Source organism: Danio rerio, chromosome 20, assembly GCF_052040795.2.
Source record: "Danio rerio strain M-AB ecotype USA chromosome 20, GRCz13ab, whole genome shotgun sequence".
NCBI lineage: Eukaryota > Metazoa > Chordata > Actinopteri > Cypriniformes > Danionidae > Danio > Danio rerio.
This window is the reverse complement of record NC_141040.1, coordinates 56,624,473-56,647,728: the sequence shown is the minus strand read 5'-3', so window position 1 is coordinate 56,647,728 and position 23,256 is coordinate 56,624,473. Positions and strand designations below refer to the sequence as shown.

Genomic DNA, 23,256 nt, shown 5'->3' with positions numbered 1-23,256 from the left:
CCAGTTCAGCCAATTATATTTCAGCACCCGGGTTGCCTTGGTGGAAAAGAGCATATTTTCATTCAGTCAGTCAGGAAGACTCTCAAAGTGTATGTCCTTGACTGAAATGTGACCTCCAGTGAACAGTAGCAGCCTCCAAAATGAGAAGCAGATTCAGAGTTCCCCATGAGGATATTAATTAGCAAATAATATAAATATTAGGAGCGTAAACATTAGGTGAGCAGGTGACATTGTAGTCCCGTGTCCTAACAAAACGCAACATGATGAGATTAGCAGTGACGAGCAATTAGGCTGTTTGCACCAGACGAAACAGGACAGAAATGTAAATACAGCCAATCAGAAGCACAGAATAGTGCACTCACTGCACTCCAGCCAAATGGTAATGTTTATAATCTAATGCAGTCGTTCTCAGACTTTTTTCATCAAGTACCACCTCAGAAATAAATGACCCCTTTAAGTACCACCATAATGACCAGTATTGAAATAAGGTTGCGTAGTCGGCCCAGCTACAGCTCTGCACAGTTTAAAAACATGGCAGAAAAACTACTATTATTAAGAAAATTATTATTATTATCAGCCACTTTAAACATTATGAATAGTTTGAACATTAACACTGTACTATGTCTATTTAAAAAAAACAAAAAAACTAAATAAAATGTCAATGTTTATATTAAAATGTGCTTTTAAAAGTTAATTAAACATGGTAGGCTACTGTTCTTAAAAAGTAAAAATAACTCCTGTAGTTAACTGTAAAGTGTTAACCTTTAGTCTCCTATTCAACAAAAGCTGCAAATGTTGCTTGGACCTCATAAATATGGGCATGAAATATATGTTGCATGTTCATATGACATATTGGATTCCTCTGCCTACCACTGTAGGAAGTCTGCGTACCACTAGTGATACACGTACCAAAGTTTAAGAACCACTGATCTAATGAACACATATTAAAGCTCTTTAACATGATTAAATGTAGATGCTGGATCACTGATATGTGTTGGTTTGCACTGAGTCTCAGTTCTGGAGTTCAGTTTCAGACGGTTTATTATATTCTCCAGATCTGAGCTGAACTATCTGCTGCTGCTTTCAGTATCACTGAATCATAATTGAATCATTTTACTCCTTTAAGCTGCATTTGTGTGGTTTTGTGTTTGCTTAAACTATTATTTTATTTTTATTACTGAGTGGTTTGCAGAAGAGTTAATGTAAAGTGTGCAAACAGTAAACTTTGCTGTACTTTGATCCACTACGATTACTGAAACTCGTTCATTCATTCATTTTCCTTCGGCTTAGTCTCTAATGTATCAGGGGTGACCACAGCAGAATGAACCGCCAAATATTCCAGCATATGTTTTACAGAGTGGATGCCCTTCCAGCCACAACCTGAGAAACACCCACACATTCTTGCATTCACACACTCATAAACTACGGTAATTTTATTTGCTCAATTCCCCTATAGCGCATGTGTATACTTTGGGGGAAACTGGAGCACCCGGAGGAAACCCACACCAACACAGGGAGAACATGCAAACTCCACACAGAAGTGACAACTGACACAGTCGGGACTCAAACCAGAGACCTTCTTGCTGTGAGGCGAAGGTGCTCCACAGTGAAACCCTCCATAACCTAAATGTCATGTATAATTTCCAACCACTCTTGGATTGAAGGGAGTTCAGAAAGAAACCAATGCCTAGTGATTGCTTTTTTGGCCGCAATTATCAACATGTCAGATTTTTCTCAAGCTTACCTGTATGAATGTCAGATATTTCTAAAAATAAAAGCAAATAAGCTTTTTTATGTGCATTTTTTTTTATTTATTATGCACATCTTAGCATTTCTATGAAGCATATTGTTATGCACACTTCCAAAAAGAGCATACAAATAGGTGGATTGAAATGTGGCTACTGACATCCATAGTAGGAACAAAAATACTATGCAATTCAATGGCTGTGTTGTCCAGTATACTTCATTATACGTGTTCAACAGAACTCAAACAGGGTTTATGATTGATGAATGATGACAGAATTACCTTAAAGTGTCGCTCTTAGCCAAAAGAATAAAAAAACGACACAAATCAAGCACCAGAAATTAAAACAACAGAGATTTAAAGTGAGTAAAACTTCATTCATTCATTTCCCTTGGTCTTAGTCACTTATTTATCAGTGGTCACCACAGCGGAATGAACCGCCAACTATTCCAGCATATGTTTTACACAGCGGATGCCCTCCCAGCTGCAACCCAGTTCTAAGAAACACCCATACACACTCATTCACACACACACTCATACACTACGGCCAATTTAGCTCATCAATTCCCCTATAGCGCATGTGTTTGGACTAAAACCGGAGCATCCGGAGGAAACCCACGCCAACACAGGGAAAACATGCAAACTCCACACAGAAATGACAACTGACACAGTCGGGACTTAAACCAGCGACCTTCTTGCTGTGAGGCGAAGGTGCTCCACAGTGAAACCCTCCATAACCTAAATATCATGTATAATTTCCAACAACTCTTGGATTGTAGGGAGTTCAGGAAGAAACCAATGCCTAGTGATTGCTTTTTTGGCCACAATTATCAACATGTCAGATTTCTCTCAAGCTTACCTGTATGAATGTCAGATATTTCTAAAAATAAAAGCAAATAAGCTTTTTTATGTGCATTTTTTTATTTATTATGCACATCTTAGCACACTGCAAAAAAAGCTTTTCTTACTTAGATTTTGTGTCTTGTTTCTAGTCCAAATATCTCATAATTCTTAAATCAAGAAGAATTTTCTAGACAAGCAAAACATATTGTCTTGTTTTCAGCAATAATATGCCAAAAATAAGTAAGTTTTTACCTAAAACAAGCAAAATAATCTGCCAATGGGGTAAGCAAAATAATCTTATGTCAAAAGGAAAAACAAGATTATTTTGCTGACCCCATTGGCAGATTATTTTGCTTGTTTTAGGTAAAAACTTACTTATTTTTGGCATATTATTGCTGAAAACAAGGCAATATGTTTTGCTTGTGTAGAATATTCTTCTTGATTTAAGAATTGTGAGATATTTAGACCCAAAAATAGACAAAAAATCAAAGAAAGAAGAGCATTTTTTTTTTTTGCAGTGCATTTCTATGAGGCATATTGTTATGCACACTTCCAAAAAGAGCATACAAATAGGTGGATTGAAACGTGGCTACTGACATCCATAGTAGGAACAAAAATACTATGCAATTCAATGGCTGTGTTGTCCAGTACACTTCATTATACGTGTTCAACAGAACTCAAACAGGGTTTGAGGATTGATGAATGATGACAGAATTACCTTAAAGTGTTGCTCTTAGCCAAAAGAATAAAAAAACGACACAAATCAAGCACCAGAAATTAAAACAACAGAGATTTAAAGTGAGTAAAACTTCATTCATTCATTTCCCTTGGTCTTAGTCACTTATTTATCAGTGGTGGTCACCACAGCGGAATGAACCGCCAACTATTCCAGCATATGTTTTACACAGCGGATGCCCTCCCAGCTGCAACCCAGTTCTAAGAAACACCCATACACACTCATTCACACACACACTCATACACTACGGCCAATTTAGCTCATCAATTCCCCTATAGCGCATGTGTTTGGACTAAAACCGGAGCATCCGGAGGAAACCCACGCCAACACAGGGAAAACATGCAAACTCCACACAGAAATGACAACTGACACAGTCGGGACTTAAACCAGCGACCTTCTTGCTGTGAGGCGAAGGTGCTCCACAGTGAAACCCTCCATAACCTAAATATCATGTATAATTTCCAACAACTCTTGGATTGTAGGGAGTTCAGGAAGAAACCAATGCCTAGTGATTGCTTTTTTGGCCACAATTATCAACATGTCAGATTTCTCTCAAGCTTACCTGTATGAATGTCAGATATTTCTAAAAATAAAAGCAAATAAGCTTTTTTATGTGCATTTTTTTATTTATTATGCACATCTTAGCACACTGCAAAAAAAGCTTTTCTTACTTAGATTTTGTGTCTTGTTTCTAGTCCAAATATCTCATAATTCTTAAATCAAGAAGAATTTTCTAGACAAGCAAAACATATTGTCTTGTTTTCAGCAATAATATGCCAAAAATAAGTAAGTTTTTACCTAAAACAAGCAAAATAATCTGCCAATGGGGTAAGCAAAATAATCTTATGTCAAAAGGAAAAACAAGATTATTTTGCTGACCCCATTGGCAGATTATTTTGCTTGTTTTAGGTAAAAACTTACTTATTTTTGGCATATTATTGCTGAAAACAAGACAATATGTTTTGCTTGTGTAGAATATTCTTCTTGATTTAAGAATTGTGAGATATTTAGACTCAAAAATAGACAAAAAATCAAAGAAAGAAGAGCATTTTTTTTTTTGCAGTGCATTTCTATGAGGCATATTGTTATGCACACTTCCAAAAAGAGCATACAAATAGGTGGATTGAAACGTAGCTACTGACATCCATAGTAGGAACAAAAATACTATGCAATTCAATGGCTGTGTTGTCCAGTATACTTCATTATACGTGTTCAACAGAACTCAAACAGGGTTTATGATTGATGAATGATGACAGAATTACCTTAAAGTGTCGCTCTTAGCCAAAAGAATAAAAAAACGACACAAATCAAGCACCAGAAATTAAAACAACAGAGATTTAAAGTGAGTAAAACTTCATTCATTCATTTCCCTTGGTCTTAGTCACTTATTTATCAGTGGTGGTCACCACAGCGGAATGAACCGCCAACTATTCCAGCATATGTTTTACACAGCGGATGCAACCCAGTTCTAAGAAACACCCATACACACTCATTCACACATACACTACGGCCAATTTAGCTCATCAATTCCCCTATAGCGCATGTGTTTGGACTGAAACCGGAGCACCCGGAGGAAACCCACGCCAACACGGGGAGAACATGCAAACTAATGATTAAAACTTGCATTAAAAAATGCATCAAATACGTGTATTAAAGACGACAAGCTGAAAGAGGCATAAATGGTGTGATCCGATGTACTGCTGTAGAATAAAGCAGTGTTTCTCTTGAGGAAAAGGCTGTGAGAGTTGTTGATCCTCCTACTGTGTGTGGGAAGTTGGAGCTATTTATATTCAGAGAGAAGTGGGCCATTGCAGAACGCCTCAGGCTACAGGTGTGAAGCGCCATACACCACAGAAAAGAGCTGGACTAATCCCACAATAATACAACACCTAGCCAAAGATTAGTGCTGAAGCGCTTCCTCTAGGCCCTTTTCACAAGATGAAATCTAAATCTCAGGTGTCCCCGGAAATATATTCCTGGAAGGTCACCTAGTATGACCCTTTTTGATCATGCATTCATTTCCTTTTCGGCTTAGTCCCTTTTTTAATCTGGGGTCGCCACAGCGGAATGAACCGCCAATTTATCCAGCATATGTTTTACACAGTGGATGCCCTTCCAGCTGCAACCCATCACTGGGAAATGACTCTTATAACAAGATGTATAATAAGTCTCTGATGCACACCCACGGCGGGATACCAAACAAGGGCAAAGAGGCAGAGCTACAGACGCATGCTGCATTTAGCTTGGACCTGGTTCAGACACACTTTACTTTGGGAGAAACGCTTAGTACTTCATCACCTGCGACTCGTTTGTGTTCTGACCACTTGTGCTTGGTTGTACACTATATCAATAAAGTGTTTAGTCTTTTAAAAACACTGCTGTAATACAATGAGCCACTAAACATTGTTCTGATGACGTTTTTCAACAGGAGGAAAACGCGAATTACTTCCAAACACTTCAGATATAGTCTGTGTTAGTTACTGTAAGACTATTGATGAAATCCAGCATAACACTGTATGACAACACTTCAGACGACTGATCTAGAGCCCACAGCTAATCAATCTGACAGATTCTGCAGTGCATTACAGCTCTAAATATAAATATAAACCATAAATGATCTTAAATAAAACAAATACATGTATAGAGATGGTATATAAGTATATAACTTTACTCACATGGGAAACGGAGGCCACGTGAATGGTTTGTGAGCACAATTAAGTGCACTCAGCATGTCATGCCATCTAATAATTGTAGGAAACAAGTCCAAAAGGCAGTTGACTGTGTAAAGCCATATAAAACAACACAGAAATACGATAAATATGCCGAGTTCAGTGGCTAATCTGCAGGATTCAGCTGAGGTGACGTGACGGCGACCAACGAGACCTAGCTGTCACTCAAGTGGCCACGCCCTTAATTATGCAAACTTAATATAACTTAATATAAAGGAAACGGATGAGTTATAAAAAATTCACCCCCTCACAGTTGTCATGAAGGGTAATATTAGCTGTATGAACCCAAATCTTTTTTTTGTACAGGCTGTAAACACCTTTTTTTCTGCTGTAAAGTTGGCCATTCTAACAGTGGGCTCAATTAAACTTTGCTCTGTTTTGGAGCCAGGAGCGGCCAGGACTAGCGGAATTTCAGATGAATTGCAGTTTTAGTTACTTCCATATTGGCTTCCTGAGGGAGAGCGGGAGGTTGCCGCTTGGTGTCAGCACAGTGGCAGATTCAAAAACAAGACGAATGTTATATGCAGGGCTTGACATTAACTTAGTTTTCCAACATTACTAGCCACTCGCCATTTTAACTAGCCACAATTTTATTGTTGGGAAGATATATTTCATACACATAAATATGACTTCGACATGCTAAAATTATTTCATTTAGAGCAGGGGTCACCAATCCTGGTCCTGGAGGGCCGGTGTCCCTGCAGGGTTTAGCTCCATCTTGCCTCAACAAACCTGCTTGGATGTTTCAAGTTGTCACCGACTCGGTCCCAGTAACTCCCCTCGCTGGCCAGCAGAGGCCACCATCTCCGGACTTTTAGCATTACGTCATCCATCTACACTGATTACGCATACACCTGATTGGAATCTGGCTAATGACCCACGTACCTCTTATAAGCCGCACTCAAACACTCGTGCAGTGCGAAGTCTTGTTTAGCCCCGGCCAGCATTTCTGAGCGTTATCTCCAGCCTGATCTCCTGTGCACGACTCCAGCCTGTCTCTTACTCTGCTTCGCCTTCTGCCTGCCCACGACTCACGCTTGTTACACGGACCCTGACTCTCTCTCTGCCTGCCCACGAACCACGCCTGTTATACGGACTCTCATCCTCGCTGCCTGCCCTTAACCCAAGCCTGCTTAACTCACTCTGTGTCTGTTCATCATCAGTCTTGATACCCATACTACTACTGTGGATGTGTGTGTGCACTCCGGTGCATATTGTGTGTTTGAGTGAAGTTGTGATTTAATAAATACTGCATAATGGATCCCTCCGTGTCAGTCTCCTCGTTACACAAGTATACCTAGTAAGAGCTTGATTAGCTTGTTCAGGTGTGTTTGATTAGGGTTGGAGCTAAAATCTGCAGGGCACCGGCCCTCCAGGAACAAGTTTGGTGACCACTGATTTAGAGTTTTTGCGTGTCGTGTATGAGCTTGCTCAATAATCCTGAGCAAATGGGTCAGAGTTTCATTTATTAAAATCAGTTTTCATAATGTTCAGAGCCCAAAATGGAAGGATTTACCCTATTTATCTCCAACCACACCATAAATAAACAGGTAATTATTTTGTAGCCACAAATTTTAAATGTGTGAAAACATGCAATACATAGCTGAATACTATACTTTTTATTAAACAAAACATATGCACATTCATGTGAACTGACTAAAGGTCCCAGATCACCAGTTAACTACACATAAATGGGGAGTTATTCTCCCATTAAAGCAGTGTTATCAGGCCCGTGCAGAGACCGCACTTTATTTCATTTTGGAAGGGCACTTTATATCCAAGACTAAAAAGGGCATGTGCACTGCACAGGTTGAGCCCTATGTGTGCACGTGCCTGAATGTTATTGTGAAAAATGATAATTAAACCACCCACATAGCAAACTTTCTCTGGCCCAGCTCTGGCCCACACAATCAGGTTTTGCTTGGCCCACATGCCGCAGTGAATTACGGTACATGACTGGACCAAATCTGGCTTCCAGACAAGGGCCAAACACGGACCATATCTGGGCCAAGTCTCAGCCAAGTTAATAACTCACAACTGGGCCTGAACTGGGCCAGATAGGTTGGTGTGTCACGATTGCAATGAAATTGATAAACCCATGGAGTGATGCGCTTTAGGCACACTATGGGCACGCTTTTTCTCAAAGTGACCTGATTGGTAGAATTTTTTTTCTTTACTCAAAAATGATTTTAGTGTATTTTAAATGTGGGTCAAGACTGGCCAAACTCACATGGCCCACTTATCAAATTTTTAAATCTGGGCCAAATACTACGTTTTTCATCTGGCCCAAATCTTGTGTGCCGCCTTAAAAACGGTGCCACCTCTGCCAAACCCGGGCCATGTTTGCTGTATGCGAGTGCTGGATAAATGCCTGCTGTGCCAGCTTTTTGCCAAATCTGGGCCAGAATTCTTTGCTACTAGGGCATATTAATGCAAAAGAAAGCAGGTAAAAACATACTGTGTGATAATTAAAGGATGATCACACACGCATGGGTAATGATAGACCCGTAAATAATCTGTTCAAAGAAAGGTTAAACCGAAAGCAACTGGCGCTGCTTACAATAAGTCAACTCTGGAACTCTTGAAAGCAGCAAGACTGTAGGTAGGTGCACGTTCCTTTATTTTTGTTCAGTCTATTTAAAAGAGAACCGATCGCATCAGTTGTGTTTCTAGACACAGTTGCTTCACAAAAGGAAACGGGAGCGCGCATGCGTTATAAACAGTCGCGCGCATCACCTCAGCTGTTAGCGCGAGTGATTATCCTCTCAATCGGTATTCACCTGCTTTGCTCGCGCGAAGTTGCGAACGCAATTATTTTTGTCAGTCGTGTTGCTTCTCGATCGCCTGTGCATGCATATTGTCCTTATTGTCGAACTCTGCTTTTAAGAATTATTATCTGGGAAAATTATTTTCAATCAGCCAAAGTGGCTAGTGGGAGTGCCTGTCTTACCCGCCGCCGCCCAAATCTACCCGCATTTGGCGGGTTGGCTGGTGTTAATGTAAAGCCCTGCTTATATGCTAATGAGGGAGATATGGTCACCAGTGGGCGGGGCATTCTCCTTCTGATGACACGTCCAAAGGGAGAATGTCAATCCAAGTGTTTCTGCACACTGTTTTGATCAAATCTGACTATAAAACAATGTAATTATTAATGTTTGCTATTGGTAGCTGGATTTATTCACACACTGCTGACACACAACTGTGTTTAAAACCCTTATAAAAGTGATTTTTGCACAATAGGTGCCCTTTAAAGGTCTGCACAATATTTTGATTTCTTTATGTACAGCTGAAAGCTAAATTATTAGCTCACCTGTGTAATTCTGTTTTAATACATTTAACACATTAACTATTATTTGCAGTTGTTTTTTGCGATTGGCTACAGAACAAACCAATGTTGTCCAATGATTTAAACAACCTAACTTGCCTAGTTAACCTACTTACCCTAGTTAAGCCTTTAAATTGCACATTATAGGGCACCTATTATGCAAAAATCCCTTTTACAAGGGGCTCAAACACAGTTGCGTGTCAGCAGTGTGTGAATATATCCAGCCTCTAATGAATACAATTGATCAACTCTATTGTGTATAATCAGACTTGATATAAACAGTCTGCAGAGACACTTTGATTGACATTCTTCCTTTGTACGTGTCATCAGAGGGGAGGGGGAAAAGCCCCGCCCACTAGTGACCATCCCTCCCTCATTAGAATTAACAGCAGCCTTGAGTGAGAAGCAGCCGTCTGGTATTGGAGTTTTGAATCTGCCACTATGCTGACACACAGGTGTTTGTAGCTCCGCCCTCTTCTGAAAAGAGCACAATCTCATTTGAATTTAAAGCGACAGTCACAACTCACACCCCAATTAGGATCAAAGCCTAAAAGGGCTAGTTTCAGAGAGTTAGAAAACATTATCTGTGTGCTATTCGTAGCTCAAACTCAAACACAGACACACTCTAGGCACATAAGAGACTTCTCTACTTTATTGTAAAAGAAGTATAATAGGTCACCTTTAAGGTGAATACTAGTATCTTGCTAAAAAACTAGTAAAATATTATGTATCATGGCAAAGACTAAAGAACTTAGTTATTTGAAATTAGCTATGATATTAAAAACATAATAGTTTATAAAATGCACAGACGTATTCATAAATCAAAGTACATTTTATAAAATTGTAAAATAAGGCGTTCTACTTGTCAATTTATTTGTAATTACTCGCAATATAATATAACTGTCACCGACTCGGTCGCAGTCATTCCCCTCGCTGGCCAGCAGAGGTCACCATCACCGGACTTCTAACATTACGTCATTCCCAAAGTCTGATTGCCACACACACCTGCAGCACATCCCAGTAATCACCACACACACCTTTATAAGCAGCACAAACACTCACCTCATTGTGAAGTCTTGTTCTGCCCCCAGCAAACATTACTAAGCGTTCTACTGCTTGCCTGCTTTCTCTGTTGTCAACCCGAACTGTTCATCGACCAAGTCTTGCCTGCCGCCTGTCTCGAACCCAGCCTGAATCCTGACTTTGATCCTAGCCGCCAGCCTCTGACCGATGCCTGCTTATTCATTCTGTGTTTGCCTGCCGCCAGCCCTTCGACTAACTACTACCGTGTTTGACGTGAGTTCGCACACGAGTAACATCTGTGTGCTTGTTAGCTGTTAATGTTAAGCTCTATGAATTAAATATATCATTTTAAATTGATCTTAAATACAATCTTATGATTACAAATGTCTTGTTTTAAAATCATTTGTAAGCCTGGATATGCATCAGTGGTACAATTATATGGTTTACAAGCTTAATTGTATTTTGTATTGATTTAAATGTCTTCATTTGTTTTTAAAAATATGTTTGTACTGTAGGGCGAGGCAGTGGCGCAGTAGGTAGTGCTGTCGCCTCACAGCAAGAAGGGCGCTGGTTCGAACCTCGGCTCAGTTGGCGTTTCTGTGTGGAGTTTGCATGTTCTCCCTGCCTTCGCGTGGGTTTCCTCCGGGTGCTCCGGTTTCTCCCACAGTCCAAAGACATGCGGTACAGGTGAATTGGGTAGGCCCAAGTGTGCCGCAAGCCTGCGTTTGAGTGAAGGTCTCGGCCGTTAGATCGCCCCCTAGGGGCTGGCTGCAGTACAAGTCATAAAGCCCGCCTCCTCCGTGTTAATGAAGGAGACTTGAGTCCAAATAAAAAAATGTATTACACTTGCAATAAAATGTCCTGAAAGATAGTTCTGGTGGATTAAGGCACTGGTTATTGTGCTGAAATAGGTGCAGATCTTCATTTTTGTAAACAGTTTGTTTTTACAGTAATTTAATGCTGGGTGTGTCATCGTGATTGACAGCTGTGATTGACAGTTTCTCAAAGCAGCGCGTCTGAGCTTCGGCAGGAGACTGAAGTGTTATTATTGGATTTCTGTGTTATTTTACCAAAATGAGTTCAGCAGTAAACTACAGTTTCTGACATACATAATCTGGTGGAACACTGTTTATTCGCTAAGTTCAGGGCTTTTTTCGAGCTTTATTAGTTTGCTGATACACGCCTAACCACCCAGATAGCAAAATACACTCGGGCCAGTTCCGGCTAGATTCTCGCCTGCCGGAGACTTACCCCTCAGAGCTCAGACTGACTACCTCTGCTGGACCTACTCCGGATGCCTGGACTCACTGCCCGATTTCAGCCCGAGTCAATCGAGCCAGATGCGGCGGCCGAGCGAGCCGGAATCAGCCCGCGACGCCGCGAGTAAGTTGGAGCTGGCGCGATTAAATATATAAAACCCTCATATTTGTTAACGTTATTACATCCATTTGTGTTGATATGACAGCAAACGCATGCTGAGCAGTTCGGGGGGCGTGGTTGATTTTACATAAAGCGTTTGGTTGGAAGCTCGACTCCGCTCATTTTCGCGGCTCCTCCTCTGGCTCCATCAGACAGTCCTTCTGCGCATGTCAAGGCTCCAATTTCAGCAGTCTTTTGCGACAGTTTGTGCCCGTCAAGCAGGCGTTTTGCCCTCAAGGCGTTCAATGGGAAAAGGGGCTGTCGCGTCGTTCATATTTTTTACAGTCATTGGGTAGGCCAAATTGTCTGTAGTGTATGAATGTGTGTGGATGTTTCCCAGAGATGGGTTGCAGCTGGAAGGGCATCCGCTGCATAGAAACTTGCTGGATAAGTTGGCGGTTCATTCCGCTGTGGTGACCCCGGATTAATAAAGGGACTAAGCCGACAAGAAAATGAATGAATGAATTTGTACTGTATGTCATCTATGACACTCTTGAAAAAGATTACAAATCCCAAGAGGTTTAAAAAATGATGATAAAAAAATTACAAAGTGCACAAGTTAATAAGTAAAAATCTCTTTCAAAGTATTTTCAGTCTAGTGTGTTTACTATTGTGAAAGAAAATTAGTGCATCGCATCTATACAGTATTGCATAAAGATAATCAGCTCAAGATGCACGAATGGCAAATATTACCCATAACGCCCTGCAGATAAAACTACATCACTAGGATCGGACTAAAGCATACCTGGAATATGTGGGTCCTCCAGGCCGGTGGGCACTTTCCACTGGTCCACCTGTAACTTCAGTGCGTTTACTTCATCAATGTCTCCAGGCACCCTGCAACACACACACACACATACACACACCGTATAGATGTCAGTATATAGTGATTAATAGTAACTTTTTAATGTATATACACTCACCGGCCACTTTATTAGGTACACCTGTCTAACTTTGTTGATGCCAGAGGAGAATGGCCAGACTGGTTCCAGCTGATATAAAGGCAACAGTAACTCAAATAAGCACTCGATACAACCGAGCTCTGCAGAAGAGCATCTCTGAACACACAACACGTCCAACCTTGAGGCGGATGGGCTACAGCAGCAGAAGACCACACCGGGTGCCGCTCCTGTCAGCTGAGAACAGGAAACTGAGGCTACAATTCACACAGACTCACCAAAACTGGACAATAGAAGATTGGAGAAACGTTGCTGCTCTGATGAGTCTCCATTTCTGCTGACACATTCGGATGCTCGGCTCAGAATTTGGCGTCAACAACATGAAAGCATGGATCCATCCTGCCTTGTGTCAGCGGTTCAGGCTGGTGGTGGTGGTGTAATGGTGTGGGGGAGATTTTCTTTGGGTTCATTAGTACCAATTGAGCATTGTGTCAACGCCACAGCCTACCTGAGTATTGTTGCTGACCATGTCCATCCCTTTATGAGCACCGTGTCTCCATCTTCTGATGGCTACTTCCAGCAGGATAACACACCATGTCATAAAGCGTGAATCACCTCAGACTGGTTTCTTGAACATGACAATCAGTTCACTGTACTCAAATGGCCTCCACTGTCACCAGAGCTCAATCCAATAGGGCAGCTTTGGGATGTGGTGGAACGGGAGATTGGCATCATGGATTTAATCTACGCCACGAAGAATTAAGGCAGTTCAGAAGGCAAAGGGGAATCCAACACAATACTAGTAAGGTGTACCTAATAAAGTGGCCAGTGAGTGAGTATATACATTTTTAGGGTCTAACATAAAATTTATTATGGTGTTTTTGTTACTCAACGCACTAATGATTTTTCAGTTGAATATTAAACAGGTTTCACACTATTTACTAATAATATCAACGTTTTCTTCAAGGGTTCAGTCATAATTATAAAGCATAACTAATTACATGTAAAACGAAAGGAACCAATCATAAACATGACTGTTCTAGTGGTTTTAGGATATTTTAATCTTACATATTGTGCCTTTAGCACAGGAAAGCCAGCTACTGTACACTGCTGCAGTGGTTAATGGACTATATGTGTTAATCTGCTCAGGTTCATGCAGGTTAATTAGGACTGAAAACTCATAATTAGGCCTGAAAAGTATTTCCAGCCGCTATGAAGACCGAGTCATCTTAATGCTGATTTTATTTGATAATTAAACATCTCAGAGTGTCATTAGGTTCATTTCATAACTATAAGAGATGCTTATGAGTGTTTCTGATTCAAGCTTCATTAGAAAACATGGTGTAAAAGTTCACATTTGTGCATTGTATTTGGGAATACAACATTATTGTATTAGTAAATATATATATATATATATATATATATATATATATATATATATATATATATATATATATATATATATTAGTAAATATAGATATATATTTGTTTTATAAAGTAGAGAATGTGATAAATATTGAATAATAATAATTATAATAGTGCATTTAAAACAATTGTGCTGTTTCTAGATTAAACTATTTGCATCTAATTTTCATTAAGAGTGATGCATGTAATCATTGACAACGGACCACTATTTAATTAAAATATAATTTTTTTTAGTCCATATTACGCCATTACTGTAACAAACAGGACTGACAACCACTCATCCAACCAGCAGAGGGAGCCCACACTGGAATTCTGACAGCCAGTTCTTCGTTGGTTACTTCCTGTTTGGTGGCCATATTAACTGGTCACACCAAACACTCAGGTTGCGTCCGAAACCGCCTACTACTCAGTAGGTACTGCATTTGAATTTAAACGTACCACTCGGCCGTTAGAAAAGTACGCTCCATACAGTATGAATGTGAAAAGTATGAATGAAGTTCGGACGTACTACATTCGCCATTTTGTCATGGTCACGTGACCTACCTGCGTCAATTGCGTCGCTTTACTCCCATTCGTGAATTCGCTTGCGGGGCATCATGGGATAGCGCAGCATGCATGCGATGCGCACTCCAGAATCTCGCCGGAAGTAGTAAGCCATCCAGGTACTTCTCGCATACTGATTTTCGAATTCTATGAATTCAGACATACTACTCGGCTCGCATACTGATTTTAGCGTACTATATAGTATGGAAGTATGCGGTTTCGGACGCAGCATCATTGTGAAGTATTGCCAGTATCTGCTGCCTTACCAAGCATATTCTCACTGTTTGATCTGCCTTTTGTTATGACCTTTGAGCCTGTACTTTGAGGGTTTATTTTGCAGCGTCCCGCTCAGCTGTCAGGAGAGGTGGTGGTTTGGTGGTGTTTGGTGGTGTCTGAAGAGTGAGGAGAGATGTGGTGGGGAGGGGTGAGAAGGGTGCGCGACGTAGACTATTTGAGGACCGGGAGGGAGGCGCGAGATTACCGGGAGACCATCACTCGTTTGCGGGCATCCGGAGACTCGCGAAACTTCCCGCCCTACTCATAATTCTCACTTCATATAGCCGTATGCCTATTACATATCCATAAAACACTGTGATATAACCGCGCTCGGATTGGATCACTTTCTCACTGCAATCGATCCGCTCCAGAGTTCGTTTCAATCGAGCCGAGACCACCTCATTCAAGCGATCTCGAAGCGATTGATTTGGCGCAGATCCGAGAGGGATTGGTGGTTTCACATATGCCAAACGAACCGCGCTAACTGGGCAAACGAGACAGGTTCCCAAACAAAAGTGTAGGTGTGAAAGCACCCTCAAACTTCTTGCCTGTCTCCATGTCGTCACCACCACCAGTCACAATTACAATCACTTTTGACCAATTCAAGAGTTCACACTTAGCTGATAATCAATAAAGCGTATTTGGCATGCTGTCCCGGGAGAGAGCCCTGAGCTCGTGATATCCTCGAGCCCGGGGCTCCCTCCCGTTAGAAGGGCGAGAGGGGAATTCGAGGTCAGGTAGGTCTCGAGAACTCCCCTGCTTGTCACCCTGAGAAGTGTAAACTAAGATTGTATTGGGTGATAATTTGGTTTAGTCGATTGGCTATGGTTTATGTTTTTGGACGGTGGGAGGAAACCGGGGAACCCGGGGAAAACCCACGCGAACACGGGGAGAACATGTAAACTCCACACAGCAAAACAAAACGGCCCGATGGGTTGGACCGGCGGTGTTCTTGCTGTGAGGCAACAGTGCTAGCCACTGGGCCACCGTGTCGCCCGATCAGACAAAGTGGAAGGATGTAGGGGTGGAAAGGGGGGAGCTTCAAGACGAAGATAACTGGAGTGAAAAACTCAGGTTATTTATAATGCTTCCGTAATCATCTAATAGGGCTGATTACTGAGCTAACAAGGAGCCAGCCGTGTTGATTACAAGCACGTGATCCTCTCGAAATTAGTTTATGAATAAACCACACTTAAATGCATTTTTTGCACAATAAAATTATTTTTTTAAATACAATCTTAGTTACATGTTTTGTTAACAGTAGTGTATGTCATAATTAATGAATATTAATAATTATAATGGTGCATATAACAAATAAAGCACTTTTTGAACCAGTTTTGTGCTGTTTCTAGAGTATTTGAATATCATTCAGAATGATGCACGTAATAATTTAACACAACCAATAAGCCAATATGAGCACAAGCACAAAGAAAGCAACAGTCTACAGCACAGGTGTCAAACTTAGTTCCAAAAGGGCCGCAGCTCTGCACAGTTTAGTTCCAACCCTAATTAAACACACCTGATCAAACTCATTGAGTCCTTCAGGCTTGTTTGAAACCTACAGGTAAGTGTGTTGGAGCAGGGTTGGAACTAAACTGTGCAGGGCTTCGGCCCTCCAGGAATTGAGTTTGACACCCCTGGTCTACAATATACGATATGGCCACAGCCATATCACCCTGCAGCCCAAGAGCAGTTACTCACTGAAGCTAAGCAGGGCTGAGCCTGGTCAGTACCTGGATGGGAGACCACATGGGAAAACTAGGTTGCTGTTGGAAGTGGTGTTAGAGAGGCCAAGAGGTGGCGCTAAACCTGTGGTCTGTGTGAGTCCTAATGCCCCAGTATAGTGAAGGGGACACTACACTGTCAGTAGGCGCCGTCTTTTTAATGAGATGTGAAACCAAGATCCTGACTCTCTGTGGTCATTAATAATCCCATGGTACTTCAGGTAAAGAGTAGAAGTGTAACCCTGGTGTCCTGTCCAAAAGTCCCAAAATCGGCCCTTAAGATCATGGTCTCCCAATCAACTCTATCCACTGAACTGGCTCTATCACTGTCTCTCCACTCCACCAATAGCTGGTGTGTGGTTGAGCGCACTGGTGCTGTTGTCCTGTGGCTGCCGTCGCATCATCCAAGTGCATGCTGCACACTGGTGGTGGTGTAGAGAGACTCCCCCTCTTGATTGTCAAGCGCTTTGGGTGTACGGGCATACACAATAAATGCGCTATATAAATACACACTACATTACATTACAATATAATTTATTCATTACTGTAATTTAAAATTAATCTCACTTAATGAGACAGGTGGGCACAACACAAACCTATTCTTGGTTTAATTGTAGAAACCGCCACTCAGAGATCATCCTTCATGCTCATCTTCATGTGTGTGTGTTTGTCTGTGAATGTGTCTGACCTGAAGATGCCCTCCGTCTGGTCTCCGTTGAGTCCCAGCACCTCCTCAGAGAGGCGCGTCTGCACCCAGGGCAGCTGCTGGTCGGGGTATCGCTCCTTCTGCATCGCCATCACCTCCTCCAGAGAAGAGCCGAACATCGACGGCCGGAAGATGGCGTTACGAGCGTACGCGATTTCCTCCACCGATGGCTTCTTCAGACCCTACACACACACACACACACACACACACACACAGATGAAGAAACTTATATGGGTGATTCTAGACTTGCAGATACATTTTGCATCTCCAAAATAAACCTTCAAGTATTTCTTTCACCATGAAAACTTTAATGAAAGAGTTAATAATAACGCAAATGATATCAGATGATGGGCCCTATCATACACCTGGCACAATACAGTGCATCGGATGTGATTTGTTGCTATTTTCATACGTTAAATAAGCTATATGCACCATAAATTAATGTCTGGACCAGCCTTTGTGAGCAAATTGAGATGCTCTGAATGCTGCCTAAGTAGGGAGCACACTAGGTGTTGGAGCGGAGCCATGTTTGAAGCTTTACCCTGCTGCGCGTCTGGCTTAAACACACATTTACACACAATCTCACTCTTTCTGCCCATTTTCACACGCAGCAAAATCTCCACAGGCTTTCACACATGGAGAGGGTTTTCACAGACTCATCAGGAACACAAGTGTGAAGATGATCACTGAAGATCATCAGGAAACAGCTCAATGTCTGCAGGCCAACAGACTAAGGAATGATCAATGACAAACCATTGCATTATTGGAAAATTATGCACAGCTGCCAGTCATAGCCAATGAAGACGCGTCACTGTTTCTCGCCGCCGGTTCTTGTTAAAAATGAAAGACTTCTGGCTACTTTGACGCTCTAGCCACTTTTGGTTTGTGATCGCTCCGCAGTTTGTGAAGGATTCCCCGCGTAATACAGTCACTTACTGCATTCATCATAAGGCAAAGCAGCTCCAACTCACACTAAACACTCGGCTTATGCTAGTTTTGTTGAAGGAAATCAGCAAACAATGCAAGAGAAATATGATAATGAGATACTGCGCTGCTAGAAACTTGTATTATTGTCGGCTAGTGAAGGAGTCGTTCATAACGGAGATTCATTTACGAACGAATCGCTCCCTCCGTCAGTATGAGAAGTGAAAGCAGGAGAGGAGCTGTGTTTCAGGACACGGATTAGATCAAATTTAACAGGGAGGGTGAATAGTACAGTTCTGTACACACAAACACAAACACAAGCTTTTTGTCAGGAATGCCCGTGCGATCAGTGATCACCCCCCCCCCCCCCTGTTTGTTAGGCAGTAAGTTAGATTGTGAGTTTGTTAGATAGTCTGTCAGTTAGTTAAGTAGCCATTTAGTTTGTAAGGTAGGTAGTTAGTTTGTTAGATAGTTAGTATGTTAGTTTGTTAGGTAGTTAGTATGTTAGTTTGTTAGGTAGTTAGTATGTTAGTTTGATTTTCAGTCAGTTAGTTTGTTAGGTATGTAATTAGTTTACTAGCATTCAACAGACCGTGGTAAAAATCATATGAAGTTTAAAGCAACACATTTTTTGTTGTATTTATTATTATCATATTTTTTTAGGAACAGAGAGTGTAAAGTTTCTGGAAATAAACCTTAGAATGCTCATCAGCCAATCAGAATCAAGCATTCGACAGACATGTAGTATAAACACATTAATAGGCAAACTAAACAGGCCTTACACCACTTCACAGCCAATTAACACGTTCACCAACTGCAGATATTAAGAGTCTAAACACTGCACATGTGAACCAGACACAAGAGACATCATTCAAAATTCAATAAGTACACAACAAATGAAAAAAACTCTTTTTCTTTGAATATACTGTGCACAATCAATAAACGTGCAGTTTGTAGTAAATAATTGTTCAGTTTTGGGTGAACTATGCTTGACCCCAAAAAATATAATCTATATAAAGATAATTATTCGTCAAATTTATTACAAATTCCTATGGGAGATGACAGTCCCTTACCTTCTTGGCTCCGGAGAGGGCAGCTTTCTGGAGTTTACGGTAACAGTATTTTGCATAGCTGCTTATCGCCACTCCTGCAACACACAAACAAGCAGACATCAGAGACTGAACATTACATTTAATACTACATTTAAACCATCTTCAGTGTTTTAGTAGCGTAATCATAATTACAGTGGGAATTTTCTTGATTTTATAGTATCACAGTTTTCACATAGAATCTATCTAAATATAAGCTTGTTACAGTTTCTTTGAGTTCAAACATTTTTTCACTAATATAAAATAAACATTTAATATAATGATCTTCTTCTATAAACAAAAAACTGTACAGTGTAAAGAACCTGAACTTCTGAAAATGCACACACACAAACAGAGTTAGTTTGTTTGGCAGTAAGTTAGTTTGTGACTTAGCTTGTAAGATCAGTTAATTATTTAGTTATTCAGTCAGTCAGTCAGTCAGTTAGTTAGTTAGTCAGTCGATTAGTTAGTCAGTCAGTTTGTTAGATAGGTAGTTAGTTTGTTAGGTGGGTAGTTAGTCAGCTAGTTCGCTAGATAAGTAGTTAGTCAGTTAGTAAGTCAGCCAGTCAGTCAGTCAGTTAGTTAGTTAGATGGCTGGTTAGTTAGTTAGTCAGTCTATCAGTTAGTCAGTTATTTTGTTACATAGCTAGTTAGTTCGTTTGTTAGATGGGTATTTGGTCAGTCAGTCAGTGAGTTAGTTGGTCAATTAGATTGTAAGGTAAATAGTTAGATTGTTTATTTGGCAGTAAGTTAGTTTGTGAGTTAGTTTATTAGATAGTCAGTTAGTTATTCAGTCTGTTAGCTAATCAGTCAGTTATTTAGTCAGTTAGTTTGTTAGGTAGGTAGTTCATTTTTTTAGTTAGATAGTTAGTCAGTTAGTCAGTCAGCTAATTTGTCAGTCTAATCAGCTAGTTTGTTAGGTAGATAGTTAGATTGTTTGTTTGGTGAGATAGTTCGGTAAGTTAGTTTGTTAGATAGTTAGTTTTTAGTTCGCCAGTCAGTCAGTCAGTTACTTTTAAGTGAGTTAGATTGTTAGGTAGGTAGTTAGTCAGTTAGTTTGTTAGGTAGGTAGTTAGTTTGTTAGGTAAGTAGTTAGTCAGTCAGTCAGTCATTTAGTTAGTTAGTTAATTAGTTAGTTAGTTGGCCAGTCACTTAGTTTGTTAGGTAGGTATTTGATCAGTTAGTCAGTTAGTTAGTTAGTTCATTAGTTAGTTCTTCGGTTAACTCGTTAGGTAAGCAGTTAGTTAGTTAGTTAGTTAGTTAGTTAGTTAGTCAGTTTGTTTGTTAGGTATGTAGTTAGTTAGTTTGTTAGGTACTTAGTTTGTTAGATAGTTAGTTAGTTTGCTAGTTTTTTTTGTCAGCCAGTCAGTCAGTTTGTTAGTTAGTTAGTTAGTCAGTTAGTCAATCAGTCTGTCAGTCAATTGTTAGTAATACATTTAGTTAATCACTATCAGTTAGTCAGTTAGTTTTTTAGGTAGGTAAGTAGTTAGTTTCTTTGGCGGGTAGTTCGTCAGTCAGTCAGTCAGTTAGTCAGTTAGTTTGTTAGATAGATAGTTAGATTGTTTGTTTGGCGGTAAGTTAGATTGTGAGTTAGTTTGTTAGTCAGTCAGTTATTCAGTCGGTCAGTCAGTCTGTTATTTAATTACAGAGTTTGTTTGTTAGGTAGGTAGCTAGTTAGTGTTAGTTAGTTTGTTAGGTAAGTAGTTAGTCAGTTTGTTGCAGCTGAAAGGGCATCTGTCACATAAAATATATATGGCAGAGTAATTGGCAGTTCACTCTGCTGTTGTGACCCCTGATAAATCAGGGTAAGCCGAAGGTAAATGGATAGGTTAGTTAGTATACTATTTTATATTTTTTACTTTTATAAGCATAATGGTGGGTCCTGTGACTCAGTAGAAGTCCATGTCTAGCTACACCCCTGTGTTTGTTTGCAGTGAAGAGTGTCGTACCCTTGGTGTCATTCAGCGGGTCCATGTGTCTGTAGATGTAGCCCTCCAGGTAGTTGTGGAAGCGAGGTGTCGGCGGGAAGAAGGCCAGACAGATGGCCATGAGCTCCCAGCCCCTCTGCAGACTGTCGTAGCGGAAGTTCTCGGTGGTTTGTCTGCAGAGCTGGATGTAGAGCTCATCCCTCAGGCCCTGGCAGCTCCAGCCCCGGACCGCCACCTCCAGAGCTACCGCCAGCGGATCCGCTTTGGCCCGCCGGTCCCCCATGTAGGTCTGGATGAGCTTGAAGAGATCAACGGCTTCACGCTTCACCGTCCGGTCAGAGGTCATGATCATGGGCTTCTTGATGGGCTCGCTGCTCCAGGCCAGCATGTTGGCGATGGACACTTTCCTCCTGAACAGACCCTGAAAATAGCATTGTTTTCATGTAAGGGATAATTGATGAGGGGATGTTAGGAATATATATATAAATCATGCATATTTTCCAACGGACCCTTGTTTTCTTGCTACGGGGATTTTTTCTGCATAACACAATACGAGTGTCCCCTTTGGCCCTTTTATAGGGTTAAACGGATGTTGTGTATAATACTGGTGATGGTGAGTGTGTACCTGCGTGTGCTTATTGAAGTGTTTGGATGCCCAGTTCTCGATGTCCGTCTCCGAGGATGGCTTGCGAAGCGTGAACTCTGGGAAAATGCCGCAGCTGGCACTGGGCATCATGTTTCGGGCGTTTCGGCTGGCCTCGAACTGAGAACATGCTCCCAGATCCTCCGACTGGGAAAGAAAGAAAACATTGTATGACGATGTCGAACAGAGGAAGTACAGATATTGAAGCGCCCCAGGGTCGGTCAAGAGGAGCACGCAGAGGAAATGAGTCAAATCATGACAACAAAACAGCACAAATACCTCCCTCAGGCAATTACACTAATGTGAACTGTCAAAGGATTCAGCTGGTCTCCTGCTGTGGAAGCTTCAACAAACATACAGTTAAAGTCAGAATTGTTAGTCCTCCTGTATATTATTTTCTGCAATTTCTCTTTAACATTGAGAAGACGCACACATTTTAGGATAGTTTTAATAACTCATTTCTAATAACTGACTTATTTACTCTTTGACATGATGATAGTACATAATATTGGACTAGATATTCTTCAAGACACTAGTATTCAGCTTAAAGAGACATTAAAGGCTTAACTAGGTTAACTAGGGTAAAGTTAGGGTAATTAGGCAAGTCATTGTATAACAGTGGTTTGTTCTGGAGACAATCCAAAACTAGGATTGCTTAAGGCGGCTAATAATATTGACCTTAAAATTAAATTAATTAAAAAACTGCTTTTATTCAAGCCTAAATAAAACAAATAAGACTTTCTCCAGAAGAAAATAAATACAAAAAAAGATACTAATATTTATATTATTTGCTAATCAATAACCTCATGTGCAACTCTGAATCTGCGTCTCATTTTAGAGTCTGCTACTGTCCACCGGAGGTCGCGTTTCAGTCACAGATGCATGCTTTAAGAGTCTTAGTGGCTGTTTCTCAATATGCGTTCTTCAGCGGTCTTGCGTCCTCGTGTTCTCGTGTAACGTCATCATCAGCTGCCTAAGTTCAGTTCCAATACTCAAGACCGCAAGTACGGAGGACGCGTGAAACTTCCCGGATGTGATCTTGATATCGAGGACGCACTGATGCAGACTTGAGCACCGAACTCGCTCTGGAAGTCCCAGAAGTCATTGCGACTGGAGGTGGGAAGCGCTGCATTTTATCTAGATTTATTATTAAAGTTCAGAGACTTAACTTATTTACCTCAGGAGTTTCCCTAAATGAAACGGTGAAAGTAAACATTAATATGAATATCTTAATAAAGGAATAAACACATTAAGGGCTCTATTTTGACGGTCTATGCGCAG

The 23,256-nt window shown here is 40.9% G+C and overlaps 1 protein-coding gene across 3 annotated transcripts in view; it reads right to left on the bottom strand.

The window, feature by feature from the left end:
- The window catches only part of arhgap39 (Rho GTPase activating protein 39), a 297,080-nt gene that overhangs the window by 199,389 nt on the left and 74,435 nt on the right, over positions 1-23,256 (bottom strand). Inside the window, exons 5-9 of one of the 3 annotated variants that reach the window (XM_087298723.1) lie at positions 21,958-22,122; positions 21,354-21,753; positions 19,390-19,463; positions 17,375-17,574; positions 12,565-12,656 (exon numbers count right to left, since the gene is read on the bottom strand). The exons of the other annotated variants lie outside the window; for them this stretch is intronic. Coding sequence (XP_087154849.1) covers positions 12,565-12,656; positions 17,375-17,574; positions 19,390-19,463; positions 21,354-21,753; positions 21,958-22,122 — 931 coding nt within the window. The remainder of the gene's footprint in view (positions 1-12,564; positions 12,657-17,374; positions 17,575-19,389; positions 19,464-21,353; positions 21,754-21,957; positions 22,123-23,256) is intronic. 3 annotated transcript variants of the gene reach the window in all.